Consider the following 16,651-nt stretch of genomic DNA (forward strand, 5'->3'; position numbering starts at 1 on the left):
GAGGAAGCAGCGTGTTCTGGTTGTATGATTTCTGTGCACAAGTTACTTTGCCTCCATGTCTCAGTATTGTGTGCTCAAGTGTGAGCACTACGCTTTAGCTTCAGTGAGATTCTTGTAGTTGAGTGGGCCCTGTGGGGCTTCTTGACAAGGTGTGGGATTACACTGCACTGAGCAGTGAGGGTCTGGAGCCATAGCTTCTGAAGAAGTGCTTGGCTCTGAGCTGAAGATAGGGAAGGTGGGGTAGGGAAGAAGTCGTGGGTTGCTCACAATATGTTTGGGAGCCTGGGGTCTTTCTCCAAAAAGCATTTCAGGAGGTCTAGAGCTAACTGCTTAAGGGTTGAAAGTGAGGAATATTTGAGGCTGGAAGGGACCCCTGAATGCCAGCTGAGAACTGGATCAGGTTGCTTATTGCTATATCTGGTTGACTTTTCTATGAACAAACAAGTGTGTCCTGCAAACCCACTACAGAGATGGAGAGCGTGGAGGCACAGGATGTACAAAGAAAGGCAAGAACTGGATCATTTTGCCTGGTGAAATGGTCAAGATTTGATGTGACAGCATTTTTTCACTACTTAGTGGCTACAGAAAGTGGAGGCTCAGGTGTGCACGGAAGGATGGGAAATAACAAGATAGGGAAATTCTGACTAGATAGAAAAAGAAAAATTCACCAGCAGGATAGGTAAGTGCTGAAAAATGGACTTGTAGAGGATGTGAGAATATTTTTGGGGAGAACATAGAATTAAGTGGACATGTGGGAACAGTGTGGTACAGAGATGGGACATTAGGGGATGGGTGGATGAGTTACAGAGGCTATGTGGGCATGGGAGATGCAGGTGTGTGGGAGAGGGGAACATGGGGTCCGAGGGGAGGGGACAAGAGGAGATTGGGGCACCAGAGGACAGCAGAGGGAGGGATACTGTGACGCAGTCACAGCCATGGCAGACTGTGTTCCTCTGGTGTGTGCTCTGTGTGGGCTGCTGGGGTCCTGGGTGTTTGTGGGGTGCTCTTGGGGGCACTTGAGGCTGAGCCAAGGGGCTGGTATCCTGGAGCTGAGATTCCTCCCCCCCCAGCTCTTTGGGAGTCAGTAGCACAGCACAGCTCTCAGAAGCACAGCAAGTGGTGGTGGACCTATCTACCCCCCTAATGGGAGTGGGGGAGTAGGCAATTGTCTGTTTCCTACCTGAGGGTTTGGGAGGGGGCTCTTTCACCCTGTGCTCTGAAGAAGATCAAGGTTTAGAGAGGGGCCTGAGGGGCCAGGGATCCCCAGCAGGGGCGTGGGGTTTACAGAGCTGCTATCAGCTTCAGCTGGCCCTGCTGCCTGTCCTCAGAGAATTCAGTGACCACTGTCCCAGCCTGGGGACTCTGTGGTCTTGGACCTCCCTCTGCCTGAGCCTCTCCCAGCTCCTGTCTGGGGCCACGTGTTCTGTCCAGTCTATAATTACCCAGGCACATTCCTAGGGGGTCACAGAAGTTCTGCAGAGCAGCAGCAGCAGGCGGTAAGGGGGACAAGTGCATGGCACAGCATAACAGGCCACATTCTGTGCAGGGGCATGGGATACAGCAAGCGCTTCATGGGGCTGCAGTGCATGGCCTGAGCGAGGACAAGCAACACCGTAGGGGCAACGGGTGGCAGTAATATCATGATAGTCAGCACATCTCTACAGTATGCAGTGCAGGGGAGCATGACATGTAACATTGCAGACAACTAACAGGGTAACGCATCACAATGTGTGACAGGCAGTGTGACACATGACAGGCAGTGCACAGCAGGCACAGCCACACACCAAGCAGGTGTGTCAGGCACTTCACTGAGGGTCAGCGGCTTGGTTGCCTGTTGGGCTATCAGTAGTTTCAGCTATGGGGCAATGGCTGAGGAAGGGCGTAGTTGGGTGTATTATAGGACTGAAGGTCTGAGTGGTGACAGTGGCCTGAGCCATGTGGGGCAGCAGCACTGGCTATGGGTCAGTAGCTTCATGCTAAGGGTTCAGAGATGAGACAGGTGAGATCAGGTTCAGCTATGGGGTAGTGAAATTGGCTGTTGTTCTCACATACAGAGCTGCAGTTTTGCCAAGAAGCGTCAAATTTAGTAATGGAACAGTAGCAAAGCATGGTGGCCCTGGCAGCGGGGTAGAGGCTTTGGTGGTGGATCCAGTGGCTTTGCCATGTGACAGTGCCAGTAGCAAGACCCATGTCCCCAGCCTGTACTCCTGCCATGGGCCGGAGGCTCCAGCTGTGGAGACAGCTTCATGACACCATGCTCCACGTGTTTCCACAGGCAAGATGTGGGTTGCAGAAGGGCCGGCCCCAGACCAGTGGAACCTGCGGGATGGGGCTCATGCTGGACACTTCCTGGCTGTGGCTGACCATCTCCGCACCACAGGACAGCTGGTGGATGTGGCCGTGGGCCCAGAGGGTGACATGGTCCATGCTGTGGTCCTGGCCTCCATCAGCTCCTTCTTCCACCGTTTCCTGGAGGGCAGGACCAGACAACTCTGCCAAGATCCTCTCCCCCATGTCCCCCTGCCACCTGGGGCCACACTGTGGGGCTGGCGGGCTGTGCTCACCTTTGCCTATGGGGGAATTGTGCCCCATGGCCAGGTGAAAGAGGTGGAGGAGGCTGCCCGGGCCCTGGGTGCCCCCCGGCTGGTGGCTGCCTGTGCCCTGCGTCTGGAGATTGACCATCAGGAAGAAGGTCCTAAGCCCCTGGAGGAGCAGTGGGAGACACTAAGAGCCATGGAGCAGCTCCATGCCAATGGTGTGGGCTGTGACCTCCAGCTCCAGGCAGGGAACGAGGTCATCCCAGGTGGGCAGGAAGTGGGGGTCCCTATGAGGGGTTGAGGAGTGGGACAGGGTGTTCTGGGACAGCCAAGTCCTCTGGTGGGGATCAGGCTCCAGAGGTGCCCGCAGGGCTGTTCCCTTTGGCAGAGCTGGGACTTTAATGGGCATGGGATCAGGACACCTGAGTTCTGGGGGCTGCACACTGCAGAGGTTCCCCTGCTGCTTCCCACCATTATTCCTCCTTCCTCCTAGTTCAGCGACTGGCCCTGAGCTGCTCCTGTGACTTCTTCCGGGCCCTTTTCACCTGCCCCATGCGAGAAGCCACCCATGACCCTGCTGACCCGCTGGTCACGGGGTTGTCCCCAGCCGAGCTGCGTCTCCTCCTCTCCTTTGCCTACACAGGAGCTGTAGCAGGGCCATGGCCCATGGTCTTGGACGCAGCTGAGACCTCCCTGCGCTACCAGGCCTGGGGGCTCCTCACTCTCTGCCTGGATGTTTTCACCCATGGCCTGACCCCAGAAACTGTCCCTGATGTGCTGGCCTTTGCTGTGGCCTATGGGTTGGATGAGGTGGTCCATGTAGCAGAGAACTACATCTTGGCCACCTTTCCCTGTGTGGTGGTTACTCCGGCCTTCCTGGATCTTCCTGCACACCTTCTCATCCGCCTCCTCCGCTCTGATGGTCTCAACGTCCTCCATGAACTGGAAGCCTTGGAAGCAGCATCTCGGTGGCTTATGGCCAATGGAGATGGCCAGGAGGATCTAGCCAAAGAGATCCTGTCATCTGTTCGCTTTGCCCTCATGTCCACCCTGGAGCTGAAGAAGGTCCCATCTGTGACTGCAGGGGTAGCTGACCCAAAAGTCCTTCGTGAGCTCATGGTAGCAAGTTTCACCCCCATGGCACAGCTACCGTGCCGGGTACGTTCCTTGCAAGAGGTATTGGTGGTTTGTGGCGGAGACAAAGTAAAGGGCAACCTGACTGCCCGGAAGCCTAGCAGGCACCTCTGGTTTGCAGACCGCTACCTCAGTGCTGTGGGGCTGGTGAAGCAGGTTGAGTGGCGGGCACTGGGACACTTTCCTGATGGCCCACGCTTCCGTCATGCTGTAACTGTGGTGGGCAACAACCTCTACGTCCTGGGTGGAAAGCACTACTACGGGGTCCATGACACCTTAGCCAGTGTCTACAGGTGAGAGCTACAGAGGAGTTGGAGTTGGCATGTGGCACCCGGACATTGTGGGACATATTGCTAGAGCTAGAGTTAGAGCTGCCCCGTGGATCCAAGACATTGTGGCATTGGAGCTGGTCAGGTGGCCCCAAGACATTCTGGGAAGGGTTGGTTGTACCTCAGGGCACCTCTGAGTCCTACTCTGGGTTGTTAGAGGGTTTTTGGAAGTAGGAGAGGGAGGCTTCTATCTGGAGATGCCCCAGGACATTATGGGTTTGATATTGACCAGAAGGAGGGGATATTCCCATGCAAGGTGACCATGTGACCCCAAGGTATTATGGGACTGGCAAGTTGTAGGTGGGTTGTTGCCCTCAGTGGTGCCAACATCAGCTCATGGTGTTGTAGGTAACAGGTAGTCTCTTGCCCCTTTGCCTTTCAAATCCAGGTACCAGCCTATGGATGATTCCTGGGAGCGTCTGGCCAGTATGACATGTGGACGGAGCTACTTTGCTGCTGTGGCACTTGGTAATTTCATCTATGCCCTGGGGGGCAGCTCAGGGGAGCTCTACTGCACAGATACTGTGGAGTGCTATGACCTGGCCAATGACACCTGGAGGTGAGGCTGCTGCTCCAGACAATGCCTAGTTTTCCTTTTCTCTCAAAGCCCCTTGTCTTGGCCATGGTGCCCACTGGGTGCTTTGTGTCACTAAGCCTCCACTGGAGAATGGACCTGCAGTGGTATTTGAGAGAGGTCTACTGGGTGTTGAACAACCATGTCCCTTGGGGACTGGGTGTCAGCCAGTGTTGCTTAGTGGGTGACAAATGAGTTTTTGGCCAGCAGTGTGTTCATTGCAGGTCTTGTTGGCCATCTGCCAATGAGAAAATTAGTTTGATTCCTCTCATAGGCATAATGTTCATGGGGTGATGGCCAATGTTGTCCATTAATGGAGCCCACTGCGGTTGACCAATGGTGTGGCGACTACGAAGTGTTGAACAGTGATTGCCCCATGCAGGGCATCCATTCTGTGTCAGCTGATGTTGTGCACTGGGGCTCATTGGGTGTTGGCATGTGTTGCCTGCTGAGTGGTCAATGAAGCCATGGCTCACCAGGGAACCCCTAGATAATCAGTCGCTGCAGGACAGCCCTGCTTAACCTGTCTTTCACCTCTTCCTCTCTCCCTGCCCAGGAGGTGCCAGCCCCTGCCAATGGCTCTGTGTGGGCATGCTGCGTGTGCCCTGGATGGTGAGCTCTACGTGTCGGGTGGGTGCGATGAAGCATACCAGTGTCAGGCATCCTTGCTCCGCTATGTCCCAGGTGCACCTGTCACATTCCTGGCCCCCATGAACGGCCACCGAGCTGGCCATGTCATGGAGGAGGCAGGTGGGCAGCTCTATGTGGCTGGAGGCCTGTGTCAGCGGGCTGGGCAGACTGGCTACCGGGACCAGCTGACCTTTGAGGTCTACAGCCCCAAGCAGAACATCTGGGTCCTCCTTAGCCCTCTCCCCCGTGCCCATGTAGTTGGGGGTGCAGCTGTGCTGGGAGGGGAGCTGCTTGTACTGGGAGGGTACAGTCATGAGACCTACCAGGACACACACTTGATCCACGCCTACCAGCCAGGTACCCGGCGTTGGATCACCCGAGGCACCTTGCCCCATGCCTATACTGACCTACAAGCCTGTGTTCTCACTGTACCCCCTGCCTTGCGTGCCCCCAGCTGCCTTAAGGACCCCTTGAGATCAACTGAAACTCCCATTAATGCTTAGAATATACTCTCTGCACCCCATGGGCTACGCAGGTAGCATTCATGGGTACCTCTAAGGGACAAAAGTGTTCAGATCCCTCTCCCAGAGTGGGTTCCTGCTGTGGTTTCCAGCAACCCTTCACCCTCAGGATACATGACCTAGACTGTTCTGAACCTGTGGAACATGGAGCCAAAGCTTCCCCACATGTAGCTCTCTGCCTCCAGGAACACTCAATCCCCTTGTCTGAGCTTTTCACTGGGAGCTAGGAATCCCTCAATTTCCCCCCACACCTGGGTTGAATAAAAGTGCTTCCTGAATTGTCTGTCTGGGTCTTGTTGTTTCTGGTGGGCAACCCAGACATCCAGGCGCTTCTCACAAGGAACAGGAGGAGAGCAGGAGACCAGTGACCTGTGTGTCCTGGGTGGGAGATGCTGGGCACTGGGACTCTGTGTGCCTGTGTTGACTGGGCACAAGGGTGTATGTGTGTGTCTCAGGACTGAGAAGGGTCTTGGGGTGCATAGGGGATCCTGAGGGAAACATGTCCTGGGGGTGCCAGGATTTGTGGGGGTTGATGGTGGGGTAGAATAGGTGGTCCTGGGGGCTTTGGGGTTCTTAGGTGGTTTTGAGAAATCTTGGATTCCTGGAGTGACCTGAAGTGCTTGTTGTGTGAAGAGGTGGGAGAATTCCAGGGAGGAGTTGCAAGGAGAGGCAAAGGTAATGGGATTCTGAGAAATACTGGGATACCAGTAGCGCCTGTGAGGAAAGAACTGGTGGCTTCAGATATGTAGAAGACAAAAAATTGTAGTCTAAAGAGTTCTGAGGAAAAGGGGATAATCACTTCCTTTGGCCTACTGGCCCTGTCTCTGTTAACCCAGTTCAAGTTTTGTTGCCCTCCCTTTGCTGCCAGGTGCACTGCTGGACCTTGTTCACCTTTCTGTCCACCAAGATAGACAGATTTTTTTCCACACCTCTGTTCCCCAGATGTCTGTGCCCCACTGTTGGGGCCTTCAGACTGTGCCAGCACTGGAGCTGCTTGCCTCATTGTTTTCTCAGGAAGCAGGGATAGAGAGGATGATGTTGTTAGAGGACAGCACAACAGTCAGACAAGTGCCTCCTTACAAACGTAGTATGTGTATATCCACGGACACACTTGCACACCAGACCTTTGCCAGCACACTTACTCGTGCTGGCCCAGCACAGGCACACGTTCCCGACTGTGGACACTCCAGTAGTTAATCTAGCAGAAGGCCACGCTGACTCACAGCAGTTTGACAATATATTTGGGGCAATTAGAACTGGAACTGCATTTCAGGCTGGAAAAACAATTCATAGGATCCAGCTGCTGCATTTGTGCATGAGTTCTGGAGCAAGCCATTTGACCCCCACCAATGGTGACTGTTACTTCGTTCTCACACCTCCCAAAATGTTTGAATGACATCTAGACAGGTGCTCACAAAGTTTGGCCAGCTCTGGAGTGCTTTGTCCCAGTATAATCCCTTATATTTGTTGCCCTTCAAAGCCTCCCACCCTACTCCTCCATATCTGGCCATCCCATAAGGGGTCATGCAGAAGCATCAACACTTGCACTTTCCTTATTACTTGCCAGTGCAATGCTTTTTCCTGTGTGATTCAGTACCACAGGGAGAATCACATGTTTGGGGCCAAAGTCAGGAATAGGAGTGTAAGTGTGCAGTTTTTAATGCCAGATTACACAAAACATCTAAAGATGTTAAAGACTATTCAGAGGAGGCCACAGAAATGGGGAAGGGTCTAGAGGGGAAGGGTATGAGTACTAGTTGAGGGCACTTGACATATTCAGTCTGCAGGACATCGAGGGGAGACCTCATCGTGGAGACCTCCCCTGAGGGGAGGCAGAGACCAGCTTTGATCTCTTCTCTCTGGGACTTGGAGCAGGACCCTCATGTGCCGCCCTCATGGAGGCATCCAAATGGATCAATATTAGGAAAAAGTTCTTCCCCCAGAAGGTGGTCAGGCTCCCCAGGGAATGGTCACAGCTCCAAGGCTGGCAGAGCTCCAGGAGCATTTAGACAATGCTCTCAGGCACAGAGTGGGATTGTTGTGGTGTCTGTGCAGGGCCAGGAATTGGACTTGATCCTCAGGGGTCCCTGCCAACTCAGGATATTCTAGGCTTCTGGGATTCCATGGACTTTTCTTCCCTGCCTTCACTGTTCCACATACTGAAGACAAATTTCTCATTCACTGCCCCGCCAAGACTTGTGGCAGGTCCAATGAAATCAAACCAGCACCCCTTTTAAATTCAGGCACAGAATATTTATTATGTGATTAAGAAACTGGCACTGAGTGGAAAGTGTACTGCATCTTTGTGTGCATAATTTGAGCAGAAGCAGTTGCGACAGAGCACAACATAAGTTCTTCTTGCCTTCACTCACCCCAAAACCAGGCAGTGGCAGCCCCAGAATATCACTGACCAGTTTAGGACAATATCTTCCTCTGCCAAATACCCAAGCTCTGGAAACCTCAGGCTGTTTGAGAATACTAGAGGAATGAGCTAGATGGCTTCCTCCTAGGCAAGTAGATCTTTCCCTTGTAAAACAAAGGCATATAAAGCAGAGCCTCTCAGTCTATAAAGCAAAGACTCTCAATCTCTTTCTCTGAGTGTGCATGTGTCTGTAACATATTTACATGGTGTTACCTGCATATTTCACTCTGACATCACCAATGGCCTCAACACCCCTGTCTAGGCTGTAAGCAGATGGGGTCCTCAGGAAGCTAAGGTCTGTGACCATCAGCTTCCTGGAGAAAGGCTTGACTGATGTGTGCAGAGGACCGTGGTGAACCCACAACTCCTTTGTGGTGCAGAAGGAGTAACTTGCAGGCGGACTGCGCTGTATCCCCAGATCTTTAATTGTGCAGTAGGTAACCTCAGGGCACAACTCCACTTCCTTGATTGTACAGAATGTAGGTTGCTGGAGGGGGATTTTGAAACTGTTGAGATGCATCATAGGGTTTCCTGTTGACTCCCTCCATTCTAGCAGTGGATACTGCACCTCTTGGGTCTGCAGGGACTGGTGCCAGGAGGGTTGTTCCACCAGACACATCCATGTCAGACAACCTGCTAGAGCCAACATGGTCAGGACCAGTAGAGCCAAGGAAGCCAGGTAGAGCACCCAGTGCAACAGGCAGCAGTGCCTCAGCACCCACTGCCCCCACTGCAGAGCCTCCCCACCTGCCTCCAAACGCAGCACAGGTACAGCCCGTCCTGGGATGGAGCATGGGCAGAGGGGAGGAGGAGCAGGTAGGGGGGAACATGCAGGATGGGTGAAGTGTGTGGTGTCCAGGGGAGGTGGTAGTGTTGGGGCATGAGTAGAAAGCATGGTGTTGGCTGACATCAGAGTAGGAAATGGAGATCCAACAATGGAAGAGGCCTCTAGCATGGCAGTGGAAGGCACTGCTGTGGAAGTGGTGGCAAATGTGCCAGTGGACCCCATGAGACTGCCATATATACTTCTGGCAGCAAGGGTGGTTTGTGGATGGCCAGTGGTGCTAGAAGGGCTGCTGCTCATAGTTGTTGGCAGTGAGGTGGCATTGTCAAGGGTGGCAGGTCTGTGCAGGGTGATGGTGGTAGCAGCTGTGAGAATGGTGGCAGTGCTGGGGGTCTGTGTGGGTGTCATGGTGAGACTGGCTGGTACAGGAACGGTGTGCCTGGGAGCTCTGATGCTTGTCAGCACAACAAGCAAAGTGTTTGGGGAAAGGGTAGAGGTACAAGGGGTGCTGAGGGAAGGTCTGGTGAGGGGAGATCTTGTGGTAGTAAGGGTAGGAAGGCAAGATGAGGTAACAGCACAGGGCATGGTAGTGTGCTCTGTGGGGATAAATGGATGTGGGGGGAAGGTGGTCGTGGTAGCTTTCTCTCTTGTTTCTTCCCCATAATTATATTCATCCCCTCCTTCCTCATCCACACTCTCCATGATGCTGCAGTTAAGCTTGAAGTGAATGATGGGCTTCTGCCTATGCTCAGCAGGGCTGTGGCACAGTACCTTCTCAGGTGCAACCTCCACCTTTGTTTCCTCAAGACCCCGCTCTGGCTGATAAACAATGTCAGCATTCTTCTGGATCCAGGTCTGGAGGTAGTGCAGGTCACAGTTGCAATGCCAGGGATTCTCAGTGAGGAAAACATACATGAAAAGGTGCCCCTTTGGGAAAAATCCAGTTGGCAGGGTCTGTAGCTGGTTCCCTGAGAGCCAGAGGGTCTCCAGCTTCTGCAGGTCCTGTAGCAACTCCTTGGGTAGCTCCTTCAGGAGGTTGTCTGAGAGGTCCAACTCCTTGAGTGCCTTCAGCCCTGCAAAGGCCTCCTGGGGCAGCTGCTGCATCTTGTTCCCTCGCAAGTCCAGGTTCTGCAGCTGTGGCACTGTGCAGAAAGCCCTTGGGGCCAGTGTCTCCAGGCTATTGTGAGCCACAGCCAGGTGGGTGAGTGCAGGCAGGCCCTTCAGGTCAGGTAGGGCTGCCAGTGCATTGTGGGAGAGGGTCAGCTCCTTCAGGGACAGCAGCAGGGCCTCTGTGCACAGAGCCACCAGCCCATTGTTGGCCAGGTCAAGGTCCTGAAGCTGGGTGAGGGACAGAAAGGCAGTGGTGGAGAGGGACTCCAAGCGATTGTCACTAAGCAGCAGGATGCCTGTGTCTACAGGCAGGTCTGGGGGCACTGTGGTGAGAGCCTGCCCCGTGCAGTTCACCTCCAGGAGGTCCTTGACCTTGTTCATCTCTGAGGAGCAGGGCTGGGCTGGGGGCAGCAGAGCCAGAAGAGTAACCAGGGTCAGGGCTAGGACGTCCATGACCTGGAGGGGGAGAACCAAGGGGTGTGGGTGCAAGCAGGCGTGGATACACATTGCTTTTCTTCCCACACAAGCACCATTTGCAGCAAAATTCATATCGCCTGCCAGACCCTCTGGCACCCTCTGAGCTCTGCAGCTCCTCCCTGGGATGGTGGAAGGGAGAAATTAATCCCACACCTACTGCCATCTTGTCCTTTGAGGCCAGCAGATGACATTTTTGGCCCTTTTGCTCTCCTCATTCTCTTCCATAGTCGGGAGAATCTGATTGATGGTCCTCTTCACAGTAATGCCTTCTCCACTGGGGCAGTATTGCTGCCCTCACCACTGTAAAAGCCATGCCTCTGCAGTGTTTGTGTCCCAGCATACCCACACCCAGCTCAGCCCAGACAAATCATGTGCTGGAAGAATCTCCCTGAATATGCTCTTACCCAGGACCAGCTAAACCCTCTGTTAGATTTGGAGGGTAGGAGCATGAAACATGAGAAAGGAGTTTCCTGTGCACAAATGTGCCTTCCAAGAGCAATCAGGCCCCTGTGAACACTCTGACTCACCTGCAGATCTTCCAGTGTTTGCTCTCCTGCTGTTCTGCCTCCTCTTGCTCACAGATCAGGCAGTGCTCTGGGACAATGCTAGTGGGGAGCTGCCCAGCCCTCTATCAGCACCCGCAGTTGTGGGACGGGAGCTGTGGTTTCCTGAGCAGCCAAACCCATCTCATGTCCTTTCACAAAGCCCTTGCTTTGGCTGCACTGCCACATCACCATCTCTCTTTGCAAAATGTCGAGGATCAGCAGGCATTGCCCCAGCAGGAAAGGGTCGTGGCCCACTGCAGTCTGCACTGGATCCTGCTTGTTCTGCTGCTCAAGCCAATTTTCCCCTTAAAATTTGCAGTAGTGCTTGCAGAAAATAATTCCATTGGCTTCTGGAGAGAAAAAGGGCAGGAACATTTGCCACAGCTTCTGGAGGGGGCTGAGGTGGTAACAAAATGACTCCATGCCCATAATGCTGGAGAAGCCCTTGCATCTGGATGCAGGCAGGCCTGGTCCAGGATGCCATGAGGCTCAGGACATCTCTTGCGCTCTGTGATAGGAGTGGGATGGACTGAAGCTCTCCTCTCTCAGCAGCTGTAGTCTAAAGCCCTCTTCTCCAGTTTGGCAAGCCTGTGAGTGAAGATGCTCTTTGCCTTTTCTGACAGATGGACTGCATCCACCCTCAGTAGACCAGGTTGTTCAAAGCAAGTCTGGTGGTCTAAGCAGCCAAGCCCTTGGCTGTAGCACCGGTCCTGTAACCACTTGTTGATTCCCCAGATTAGACTGGTTCTTTCAAACCCCTTTGCTTTGACTGGGAAGGTTGATGAAAAAACTACCTGTGCTCCAGAGTCAGCAGCTACTGCTGCTCCCAGGGTTCTGTAATCCTTCTTGATGCTTCTCACTGGCACCCACATGAAACAACTGCAGCAGGTAATGGGTGGACTGTGCGAGTCATGGTACTCTCTCAGTGACATCTCTGTTAGGAGTCCATGGTAAGCAGCATAATCTGGAGAGTGCAACAGGCCGGTAAATAGTGCCTTCATGCTTCTCAGAAGAGAGTGTCTTCCTACTGTTACCCTCTTCTTAGTTGTGCTGATTGTTATATGGGGAAATTTATGCTGCTTTACTGGTTGTTATATGGGGAGTAGATGAGGCTGTCTTACTCATCTTCAGTACCTCTCCTGCTGAGTCTTTTCTACAGATCAGTGAAAGGTTCTGCAAGGGCACCTCTGTCTTCTGGAAAGGTTCTACAAGAGCACCTGTGGCTTTGGGGGAGGACTGTTCTTACTGCAGGTCCTTGCTGTTCCAAGCTTCCATTCTTCCATACCAGCCTTCCTCCCTTCTGTGTGTTCTCTGGGTCCTCTTCCCTTTTCTGTGTGTCCCTGGGGGAGTCTCTTGCTGTTAGGCTTTGGGCTGTGGGTCTACTGCAAACTGTGCTTGGAACCAGCAGACTCTCTCCTTCCTGGGAAAGAGATCCTTCTCAGCCTTCATAATACTATACAGCCCTCTCACTGCCTCTTGCCTTTCTTAACAACAGGTGGTCCTCCACCTGGACACACCTTTTGCAGACAGGTTTGCTGCCTGTTCCTGCCCTAGAGAAAGATCTATTCACTTCCTGAAATGAGAGATCCCCACTGCATCCTCTCCATTTGGCAGCTCTATCTGGATGGAGAAACTGGCAGTAGCCAGGGTAGATGGTGCAGACATCTGTATTGGAGTTGCAGCCTTTGCTCTCAAAGGAGTGTCCACCATTCTGCCTTGGGAGTTAGGCAGGAGGAATGTGCTGAACCTGTGCAGGTGGTCACACAACATGCCTGGTTGCTGTAAGACAGAGCTTAGATGCAAGTTATGAATGGTATGTGTGATGGAAACTGCATTGGGGTACTCATCTGCAGATGCATTTCCCACTGCCATGGAATCTTAATCTATAATGGTATCTGCAGAAGAAATGGAGTCTGAAATGATACCTACATTTACAACAGTAATTGCAATGGCATATGTGTCTGCCTACAACACATGAGTTACCTAACTCAGAATATAAGTTGTTCTTAATAATATTCTTGCCCTCTTTTAATTTTCTTCTTCTTTTTTTTAAATTCTCTTATTTCTCTCTTTATTCTCCCTCGTTCAAACAAAGAAATCATGGATAGGTCTTTGGGGATTGAGACAGGAGGTGTCACTTTAACTAGAACCTCTGATTCCCCAGGCTTTTTTCCTTCTTTTTACTTTTCATTTTTACAGTCAGATACACCTGTGTGCTTTGGCTGCTCCCTTTCCTAGGCCCAAATGTTGGAAATTATATAACTTCTCTAATTTTTAAATTAATGGTTTTAATGATCTTCTAATTATTTTTAAAAATTAATCATAATTGGTGTGTAAGTTACAGGTAGTGTGTTAGTCTTAAATCATTTTTAGCCAGCATTTAGTAAAGTTGTCATATGCTCCTTTTATGGGAACACAGCTTTGGAAAATTATTGAAACTTTACATTTTGCTAAACTAACTCAGATAAGCTTTAATGAACAAAACTGGGGAGAAAGAGATATATTGTGGAAGCTGGATATCTAGAATGCAGAAATTATGGACTATAAGGACCTTTTCACAGAAACCAGAAGATAAAGGGCTAACAAAGTCTCAGTATATATGTTGGAAAGTCCCTACTGGAGGAAAAAGATACTAAAAAGACTAAAAATAAGGACTAATTAGCATAAGAAGCGAGAATTCAATGGCCAATAAAAGATAACTATGAAAGAGAGTTATATAATTTAGAACCAATTATCATTAATTTCTTTGTTTGCTAACAATGTTTATATATATAAGTGAAAAAGTTTTGCATCAATGTCTGTATGGAGGCTGGAATTTTATTGGCCATACACACACATCTGGACCAAGGATAAAGTAATGCCTTACTTGTTAACACTGAAAACACAGTGTTAGAGGTTTTTATTTATCCTGACGATGTTGGGGCATTTAGTAACAGAAAGATAGCAAAAGCATGCTGATAAGTAAAACTGGCTTGCCCCTGTTTTTTCTGTTTTATATATTGCCTGGCTCATCTGTTTGCCCACTGCTGAAGCAGTGGTGTCACTCCAAAAGGCAAGTGCAGAGTGTGTTCTCCTGTGGGGTCTGGAGATACAAACACTGGCTCCACTGCAGTTGTTGGTGGCTCCTTATCCTCTTATGCAAGAGGTAAGGTAAGGCTGTAGCCAGGTCCATGTGGAAGCTGCTTGAGTGTCAGATGCAATGAATGGATTTCTCTTGGGCATGTTCAACAAATGAAGTATGGGCTGTGAGTGTCTTCTAGCGATCATTTCAGCTGGAGCTGCTGCTAGGCCAGCAGTAGGCTGGAGGTGCATTGCTGCCGTGATCCATGGTGTCTCCTCCTGCCGCTACTGAAAAAAAATAGTCTGGCTGAAGCCCCACACAGTCCCGGTGGACTGTGTAAATCCCTGAAGCGTTCTGCCCAGGGTGAGGTTCTTTGTGCCCTTAGCATCTCCCTGGGTGGTGAGTGCTTGTGGACCATTTCCCTGCAGCAGTGTCCCCTACTGGCTGATGTCCCTCCAGTACTAAAGAGGAGGGGAATATGTGCATATGGAGTGGGCAAACACCATACATGTTGTGGTATTGTGTATATTTGGTCTGAGCAGTGCTGAGCCCTTGTGTGCTATATACGTACATTTGTAGTAATGTTGCTGTCTACACAGAATTGTGCAATGCTATGGACACATGTAACAGGATCTGCAATGCTATCTGCATATGGAATGATATATGTAGCACTTGTTATGTCCAACAACTGAGTGCAGATAACATTGCAGATGCAGGTAGTATTGAAGGTTAAGTTGCCATATGTCATGGTTTGACACTGACCAAATGCCAGGCACCCGCAAGAGTCATTCGCTTACCCTCTCCTGCTACAGTTGGGCAAAGGAGAGGGAAAAAGAAGAACGACAGGCTCATGAGTTGACATAAGGACTTGGAGGGAAAAAACACTCTAAGGGCAAAACAAGTTCAAATTTAAATGTATAAATTTATCATTAGCAGAATCAGAGGAGGATAATGAGAAGTAAAATAAGCCTTTAAAACACCTTTTTCCCCCCCCCCAGCCCCTCCCTCCTTCCCACCAACAGCAGAGGGGGACAGGGTGCAGGGGTTTTGGTCAGTTTGTCACTCATGATCCACTCGTACTAGCGGGGGTCAGGATGGTTCGTTTTACCTATCTGAGTACAAAAGACACACAGCAGGGGTACTTTCAGTATTAAAAACAAATGCACTTTTTATTGAGTGCCCACAGCAAATGCGATAGAAGGATTAGAAAGGAGATAAAAGATAGCTAGAAAGAGAAAAAGGTGGGGGAAAATAGCTACCAATGGAGAGACGAAATCCTCATGGTCCTGCCAATAGATCAGTCTTGTCACATTGGGGAGAATCTCAAAGTCTTTGTTTAACTCAGAGGTCTTTTATAGTCTTCCAGGGGGTGGGAGCGGGATGGTACATCAAGGGAACAGGTACAGCGGAGAATAAGTCCATTGAGAACAAATACAGACAGTCCAGTTACGAACACAACAAACCAGTCCCAGCAGTGAGTGGGGCCCATTGTTTCAGGACTGGTTCCCATGGGAACCCAGTCTTCGTCCATCGAACACACCTGCAGGCAACACTTGGCAGACATCCTGCTTCAGTCAGGCCAGCTCCCCTGTGTTAGAATTATAGGGATCTCAGTCTCAGTCCTTGGTGGGGGGCTTCAGTCTCTGTCCTTGACGGTGGTCGTGAGGCAGATGAGGGATCTTCCATGGGTAATCACCAAAGTTACCTTCTCTAAAGTGAGCGGCATCTGGCCAAGAGGTGGGGAGATTCATGGGCTATTGTGATGAGAGGGGATCATGAAGCAGGTGTAAACATATAGAGCAAGCCACCCCTTGCCAGTCTCTGCTCTAAGTGATTGTTTGCAGGTGCGCTTGCTTTACCACTCTGTACCATGGTGGCAAAGCAAGCGCACCTGCAAACAATCACTTAGTAAGCATCCACCTCAACCAGGCCAGAACTCCATTCGGGGTCTTCAGGGTCTTAGTCTCTGTCCTTGTGATGGTCATAAGGCAAATGAGGGAAACTTTGGACTGTCTCTTACAGTCACTCTTCTGTTTGTTCAGGGAGATGAGTTTTTTTTTCTGGATCCCTCCCATGGGCAAACAGTCATCCCAAAATTGTTGCGGTGCAGGTCACTCATCCAAGGGGAGACGTCCCCTAAGGATAGGCTGCTCTAGTTTGGAAGCAAGGGCTCTCTCCCTCTCTATCTCTGGAAGCTGGCCCTCCCCCCTCTCTATTCAGGTTTCCCACTGGATCATGGCTTTCTCTGGCATCCACCTGCTCCAGTGTGAGCACTTTTCCCACGGGCTGCAGGTAGCTTTCTTCATCCCCCATGGACATGTCTCTTCATGGGGACAGTTTGTTTAACTACAGTCCTCACTACAGCTTGCAGAGGAATCTTGGCTCTGCCATTTGGAGCACTTCTTCCCCCTCTTTCTTTACCACTGATCTGGTGCCACCATGTTGTTTTCCCTCACAAGTCCACACTTCCTCCTCTTCTCTGACTAAAAAAGAATTACGGCTCGTAGGTACCATTGTCAACAAGTTT

The 16,651-nt window shown here is 51.2% G+C and overlaps 2 protein-coding genes and 1 long non-coding RNA gene across 4 annotated transcripts in view; 1 reads left to right on the forward strand and 2 right to left on the reverse strand.

Moving 5' to 3' along the window:
- The window catches only part of LOC127060946 (uncharacterized), a 340,458-nt gene that overhangs the window by 319,011 nt on the left and 4,796 nt on the right, over window positions 1–16,651 (reverse strand). The gene's annotated exons all lie outside the window — the stretch shown is intronic.
- Window positions 61–6,008, forward strand: KLHL33 (kelch like family member 33). The gene is made up of 4 exons (XM_009096923.4): window positions 61–2,803; window positions 3,031–3,964; window positions 4,389–4,559; window positions 5,131–6,008. The coding sequence occupies exons 1-4, from the start codon at window positions 2,281–2,283 to the stop codon at window positions 5,705–5,707; spliced, it is 2,205 nt and encodes a 734-aa protein (XP_009095171.1). The 5' UTR covers window positions 61–2,280; the 3' UTR covers window positions 5,708–6,008.
- On the reverse strand, window positions 7,996–11,139 carry LOC103821865 (platelet glycoprotein Ib alpha chain). 2 transcript variants are annotated; one of them, XM_050986263.1, is made up of 3 exons: window positions 11,046–11,139; window positions 9,703–10,497; window positions 8,643–8,780 (listed from the first exon to the last, which is right to left on the reverse strand). In XM_050986263.1, the coding sequence occupies exons 2-3, from the start codon at window positions 10,492–10,494 to the stop codon at window positions 8,772–8,774; spliced, it is 801 nt and encodes a 266-aa protein (XP_050842220.1). In that variant the 5' UTR covers window positions 10,495–10,497; window positions 11,046–11,139; the 3' UTR covers window positions 8,643–8,771. The 2 variants fall into 2 exon arrangements, with proteins under 2 accessions (XP_009095050.1, XP_050842220.1); XM_009096802.4 differs by having other exon boundaries at window positions 7,996–10,497.

The sequence above is a fragment of the Serinus canaria genome, chromosome 28 (genome assembly GCF_022539315.1).
Source record: "Serinus canaria isolate serCan28SL12 chromosome 28, serCan2020, whole genome shotgun sequence".
NCBI lineage: Eukaryota > Metazoa > Chordata > Aves > Passeriformes > Fringillidae > Serinus > Serinus canaria.

Excerpts from the sequence above, each read along its gene's own strand:
- LOC103821865 (XM_009096802.4), bottom strand. The coding sequence starts at position 10,494 with ATGGACGTCCTAGCCCTGACCCTGGTTACTCTTCTGGCTCTGCTGCCC.
- KLHL33 (XM_009096923.4), top strand. The coding sequence starts at position 2,281 with ATGTGGGTTGCAGAAGGGCCGGCCCCAGACCAGTGGAACCTGCGGGAT. Across the intron at positions 2,804-3,030 it reads AGGGAACGAGGTCATCCCAG|TTCAGCGACTGGCCCTGAGC; the intron begins GTGGGCAGGAAG and ends CCTTCCTCCTAG. Across the intron at positions 4,560-5,130 it reads CTGGCCAATGACACCTGGAG|GAGGTGCCAGCCCCTGCCAA; the intron begins GTGAGGCTGCTG and ends CTCCCTGCCCAG.